This window comes from Pseudorca crassidens, chromosome 16, assembly GCF_039906515.1.
Source record: "Pseudorca crassidens isolate mPseCra1 chromosome 16, mPseCra1.hap1, whole genome shotgun sequence".
Lineage (NCBI taxonomy): Eukaryota > Metazoa > Chordata > Mammalia > Artiodactyla > Delphinidae > Pseudorca > Pseudorca crassidens.
In genome coordinates this window covers 16,732,770-16,739,018 of record NC_090311.1, presented here as the reverse complement: position 1 = coordinate 16,739,018, position 6,249 = coordinate 16,732,770, and the positions used below count along the sequence as shown (strand labels likewise).

The following is a 6,249-nucleotide window of genomic DNA, read 5'->3' as shown; positions in this document are numbered from 1 at the left end:
ATCCGAACTCTATTAACATTCTGTTCAAATCGGCAATGTCAGAGGCCTGTGGCAGGAGTTTCACCCTATTAGGGCTCTCACCCTGTGGCTGGGATGCCAGGGAACCATCGGGCCTTCTGCGCTGAACACTCAGCAGCTACCCCCTCACCCCCAACCCCGGGAGCCAGGGGCACTTTGCTGCTTTCTCTCCAGAAAACAAACCACCCCCATGGCTCAGCCCAGCCCCAAAGTTACCATTTGTTTAATCAAGATAGTTGGTTTGCAAAACATTAAACATTAAACAGTATTTGACGCCTAGTTAATAATTTGCATCCTCTTCATTTGTTCCTGAATCCTTGGAGACTGACACTTTCCCCCCTCAAGGCACAGACAACAAAAGAAATTGTTTTTAGAGCAAAACAAGAGTTCTTACACTACAAAGATGTTTGCCAGAACGTCTGATCTCCATGTTCTGCTGTTAATGTTTCTGGTGGGAAAGACAGCCTTCGGGGTAAGTGTTCTTTTCAAATATCTGTAGTTGAGAGACTCTGAGGTTATTAGGAGGACCAAACCAGCTGGGCCAGGAGTGATGAGAAACTTTAGTCGTGAAAGGCTGGTGCCGCCAGGTGGAATAGGTCCTGATTTCAAGGGCTCATGCAGGCCTGGCATGTTGGTTGCTGTTAAGGGGCCAGTTCCATGAAGCCATGCAATTGACATGAGCCCTCTTGGAGCAGAGTCTCCACGAACACCTTCCAACTAAGGAGATCAGAGCAAGAAGCTCTGCTAAGGCAGTGTGTTGTGATCTGGCGTGGATCTCAGAGATCCCTCTGGGAAGCTGCCGAAAGCTACAAGCTCTCTCTCTGTAAGTGCCAACACACATACCACGTCCTCCAGCTACTTCAGGTGACACTAGGGTAAGCATCCCTGTGCTTTGGCTCTAGAGGAGAATCCTGCTGGCAACAGGTTCACTTAGATGGATTAGATTTGGAGAGAAGCTTTGTGGGCAGCACTTTTTCTCCCATCACCCTGTAACCGTGGCTGTAGTGAATGGGTCAGAGAGGAGCAGGGGCCCCAGGAAGGTCATGGTGAGAATGGAAGGAAAGGGACATCAGGGGTTCTCACGTGGGGGACTCAAGACATCCGGGAGCAGGTGAGTTGTGGAGGTGTCGGCTCCTGCTGTGTGCTGTTGTGGTCCAAGAGTGTTAGCTGGGTCTCTGCGGACATGTGAGAGAGGGCCTTCACCAGACCTCGCGTCTCTTGGTTGGGTTGGAGGTGTGAGTGTGGGCTTGGGAGCCCGGGTTTGAATCTCAGCTTTGCCGCCTTCTAGCTGTGGAACAAGTAACAAGTGACATCATCTCTGTGAGCCTCAGCTTCCTCAAACCTAGTGATAATCTCCCCCAGATTTGGGGAGGGTCGAGACCGATTAAATGGGGTAATGTATGTGGCTTTCAATAAATGTTAGCTCTTTTCCCTTGAGATTTCCAAAGTGAATACGAGTTCTCTATAAAAATCAGAGAATGCGCCCCTTTGTTGGAGTGGAGGGGGTTTGAATAGAGAACAAGAAAGGGGTGAGAACTGAAATAACAGTCATAACCTATTTATCTCATTAAATACCTTTGTATCTTATTTTCCATTTCACTCCATAGAGATTTTCCTGCAGGCAGCAGATTAAATTCCAGGTTTTCTGATTAGCACGCTTTAAAAACAACAGCTTCTCCTCCCCTTTTGGTCAACGGTACTCAGACATCTACCTTAGTTCCATATTAAGCTGGCAATGACTCACCTCTGGAAGAGTTTTCTTTTCCAGAGATGACGTGTGTGTGTGTGTGTGTGTGTGTGTGTGTGTGTGTGTGTGGCTACAATGACCGGTTGTTATCAAACCCCCTACATCACTGATTGTTGTTGGATGTCTGGGGCCAAGATCCTGCAGAAATACCGCATGTCTAGAGAAAAGCAATGGAAACTATCAGAGGTTCACAAGGGACCCGGTGAAAGTACCAGTCAGAAAGAATTAGATCCTAAAGTTTGCAGGCAAGGAAGAGAGTGGATGCAGTCTGTTTGAAATTCACCAAAAGGTATTGCTCGCCCCAAATCCCTTTTTTACAAGCCCCAGTGAAATTTTAGGGTTAGCGATGAAAATATAAGTCAATAATGGATAAAAGAGAAAATACGAGAGACAGCCTTTAGGCAATGAGATTAGTCAATTCCAAAGAGGGGATTCAGGGCTTTGGAATGTTCTCTTACTCCAGATGTGTGCCAGACAGGTGGTCGGGAGGGCAGCTTGTGTCCCATAGGCCAGTACACAGACATCCAGGGGAAAATGACCAGTTCACTCAGATGTCTAGAGAGTTTGAGGCAACACCAGGAAGGAAGGGGCCACATAGCCTGATGGACAGTGTGGCCTCTCCTGCCCCATGTAGCTAAAAATAATAACCACCTGCTACCATTTGATGAAAACTCCTGTGTGCCAGGCTCTGTGCTTTTGACGTCTTGGTCTTTGGGTCCTCCAGAAGGACCCTAAGAAATAGGTACTGTTACTGATCTCAGTTTACAGATCAGGAGCTGGGTAATGTGTCCTCAGGTCACAAAGCTGGGAGGTGGCAGAGCTGAGTCCTAGACTATGGCTGGTGTCCATCTGTCTGGATAAGGTCTCTTGCCTGGGGCCCTGGCTAAGGACGAGATTTCTTTGGTCCATATAGCTTCAGGGCATTGTCTTTCCTGTAGGGATGGGAGGCTTTTAGACCAGGGGCCTCTTTCCTGGGTGGAGTGTAACAGATTCCATGTGCCTCTGAAACTTTAAAGCAAAGGGTCTCTGATTGCTGCCCATTGGAAAGGTGCCTGGAGACCCTCCCATGAGCTCAGATCATGCAACAAAAATTATGAAGACTTCTCTGTAGGCTCGTCTTTAACTTAGGTTTTCATTCAGATATCCACGATCCGAAAAAGTGCAGTCAAATATAGTTGTCATGGATTCCAGGGAATCCTCTTAGTGCCTTCCTGGTCTGGTCTAGATTTGTTTTCCTTACCTGTCAGTTTTGAACACCTGTCCCCAGCACAGTCTTGTATTGTTATTCCCATTTTTTGAAGAAGAAACAAGCCCAAAGACGTTGAACTAACTTCCCAGCCAGGACAAAGACCCAGCTCCGTCCAATTCCTTGTCCCTCACAGGAGGCCTGCTCAACTGTATGTGCCCCGTCCCCAGGGCTTGGATATCTCTTCTTGCTGTGGTTCTTAGGGTGATTTGAGGTGCCACTGGCCTCAGCCATAATGTAGTTTGACCTCTTCTAGGGTCATAAGCCAGAGGACAAGCTTGTCGGGCCCGCCCTGCTTATCTCAGCCCATGCGCAACAGCGGCCTTACAATTAAAATGCATGTTTGCTCCCATTTCTAAGCTTTTTAAACCCTAGAGTTTATAGTCCAAGAACTCTAGAACTCCAGAATCCTCCTAGATAGAGAGTCACAAAAATGTCTGCACAGACCAGAGGTTGCAAATTGGTAGGTTGGGGTACATCCTGCTCACAGCCCGAGTTTTATTTGGTGGGTAGGAGTTCAGCCTGAAGAGTATTTTCATTTCCTTTCAATTGCCTGGTGACATCTGAGAATCAGAACATTTCACATAACAATACAGATCCCCAGCTTTTCTTGAAAATCAGGCATTCTAGTGACACAGGCTCCCATTCTTGCATGGCACAAAGGGGAGAAGGAACTATTGCTTATTAGAAGCTGAATTAGAAGCTTATATTAGAAGCCTCCCAGATCCCACAGGCCCCAGCACCCTCTCTTTCTGACACCCTCTCTGCTTGACAGGTGTACACTATCTACCTCATTCTACCTTGGAAAGAGAGAGGCAGAAAGAGAAAGAAAAGGAGAGAGAGCCTGCTTGTCCGGTTATTGTTTAGCAACACTGTGGAGGCTGAGGGATTAGAGCCAATTTTGGATGGTCAGGTAACAGGGCTCAGTGTCTGATTAATTCAAGCATCCACATCTACCTGGCCCCCAGGACCAAACAAGGCCATGGATGGGATAACACGAACCACCTTTTTCAAAGTGTCGATGCTCTGGAATGTCAGAGTCTCTTTCAGGCCTAGGAGACATCACTTCCTCTTGCTGTAACCCATTCAGAGTCTTCTGGAAAAGAGAGGGGCTGAATTGCACTGCATGTTCTTATAGATTTTTAAGAAACCTGGTCCTAAGCACAAGTCCATCTCATTAGCTTTGGCGGTGTACACTGGTATTTAGGGAAATCAGGTCGCAGGAAATCGCATGTGTATGTAGGCACAGATATATTTATATTTTCAATTCATTAGAGTTTCCTAAATGCAAAAGCAATTCTGCTGTCACAGAGAAACAGCATGGCAGAATATTCGGCAGCCGGGATTTTAAATAAAACATGCTTTTTCTTCATAATTAATATAACAAGTTTTCCTGGCTTAGGACTTGGCAAAGATCCCAGGAAAAATGAGGGGAGGGGGTTGGTGTGACGTGCTTGTGACCTGATGAACAAATTCGAGGAAGAGTTTGTGCTGAGTGAGCTCCCCTCAATCACTTAATAATTTGAAAAAAAAAATTCAAACTCATTGACAGCAGTGGCTAATCATAATCATAATCATAGCAGCAAGTATTTATTAAGTTTATCAAATCTTTACCATATGTCAGGTATTGTGTGCTTATTATCTCATGTAAACTTCCCAACAGCCCTATGAGTTAAGGACCACTGTTATCCTCATTTTACAGATAAGAAACTAAGCTTTACAGAAATTAAGTAATCTGTGCAAATGGCCCGCCCGCGAGGTTACAGAGCTGGAATTCAAACCCAGGTCTGCCTGATGCCAGTTCCATGCTCATAACCACTGTGTTAGAGGTTGCCATGCCGGGCACTACCCCGAAACGACTGGGACTCTCAATGTGGAATGGAAGGTGTCCAGGGGGACAGTGGCCTCAGACTCCAGTTTCAGGCAGGAGGAAAAGCCACTCCCATCTGGAGGCTCCTTCAACAATCCCCAGAGCTTTTCTTTCCAACACCAGAAGGATCAAGTCTTGCTAGATGGAAACCCACTAGCTCAGTGCTTTCAAAACTTTAGTCATGAATGAATCCATCTTCAGAAATTTTGCCAAAGCCCAGACTAGTTTCTTAATACTTTTGTTGAACAGACTCATTTTTTGTCTACCTCGATAGATATATTTTTAAAGGAAACCATCACTACTATAAATGGGAAAATCAAAGAAGTTGAAACAATGCCATTGAATTCTAACCGGCTGCAGCTGTCACGCTAAAACGCAGAGCTGACGCCTGCTTTCTCCTTGTTAGGAGCAAGAGGTAGAGGGGAGGGACTTACCAGGGCCACCCCAGTCTGTCTTTGTGATGGGATTGGAAGAGATGACAGTAAAACTGAGAAGGGAATGACTCTGTCACGCTGTGTTTTGATGTGATGACTCTCCCTGGCCAGGCACCACCCAAATCAGCTTGGGTACCAGCAGCGGTTCATGTCCCACAACAGAGAAAGCACAGAAGTAAAGACAGCTTCAGGGGTGGAGTTGGTTCCCATCAATGGGGAAGTTACTTTCCTGAGAACCGACTGGCCAAGGAGGTGAATATGGGGCTTGTGCCCATGTGGTGGGCCTCAGACTCCACCCCCACAGGCCCTTCTGTTTCTTTTTTTGTACACCTGCCTTTTCAAAGGGTTTTGAAGTGCATGATCACATCCAGAAATGAGTGTTTGTTTTTATCCAGTCTCCTTATCCTGGATGGTCTCACCACCAATCCTTCAGCCCCCTCCCCACAAGTCCTGGGATGAGCCATCCGTACGAATACTTCTCACTAAGTGCTTACCTGAAGAGTAACCCACTGCAAATGCTGTGCTCTCCCTGAGCAGACAAATCCCCCTGAATCAAACGTCAGGTTGGGTAAGGGAATTCTTTATTTTATCACTGGGGAAACGAGGCACAAAGAGATTCAACAATTTGCACGGGAGCAAAGATAGACTCACCTGTCTCCTTGGCCAGGAGCTTCAGGCCCAAGAGAGGTAGAATTGAAGTGTGGCCAACGGCAGAGTGAGCTGGGGGCTGATTGAAAATGCATGTTCGGGGCCCACTCCAGGCCCATGGGAGCACAACCTGCAAGTGGGGCCCAGGGATCTGAATTCTTATCAAACGCTCCCCAGATAAAAATGGAAATTCCCAGGGTCTACAAACGGGACTCTCCTCTCTGCCCTGCCCCGGCCTTGCTCGCCGCATGAAGCTGCAGTCCAGTCTCCAGTTAACTGGGCAGAG

General features: G+C 47.0%; 1 protein-coding gene across 1 annotated transcript in view; it reads left to right on the top strand.

The window, feature by feature from the left end:
- Window positions 1-343: 343 nt before the first annotated feature.
- HABP2 (hyaluronan binding protein 2) overlaps window positions 344-6,249 on the top strand; it is a 36,380-nt gene continuing 30,474 nt past the window's right edge. The window contains exon 1 of the mRNA XM_067709348.1: window positions 344-490. Coding sequence (XP_067565449.1) covers window positions 422-490 — 69 coding nt within the window. The 5' untranslated portion in view covers window positions 344-421. The remainder of the gene's footprint in view (window positions 491-6,249) is intronic.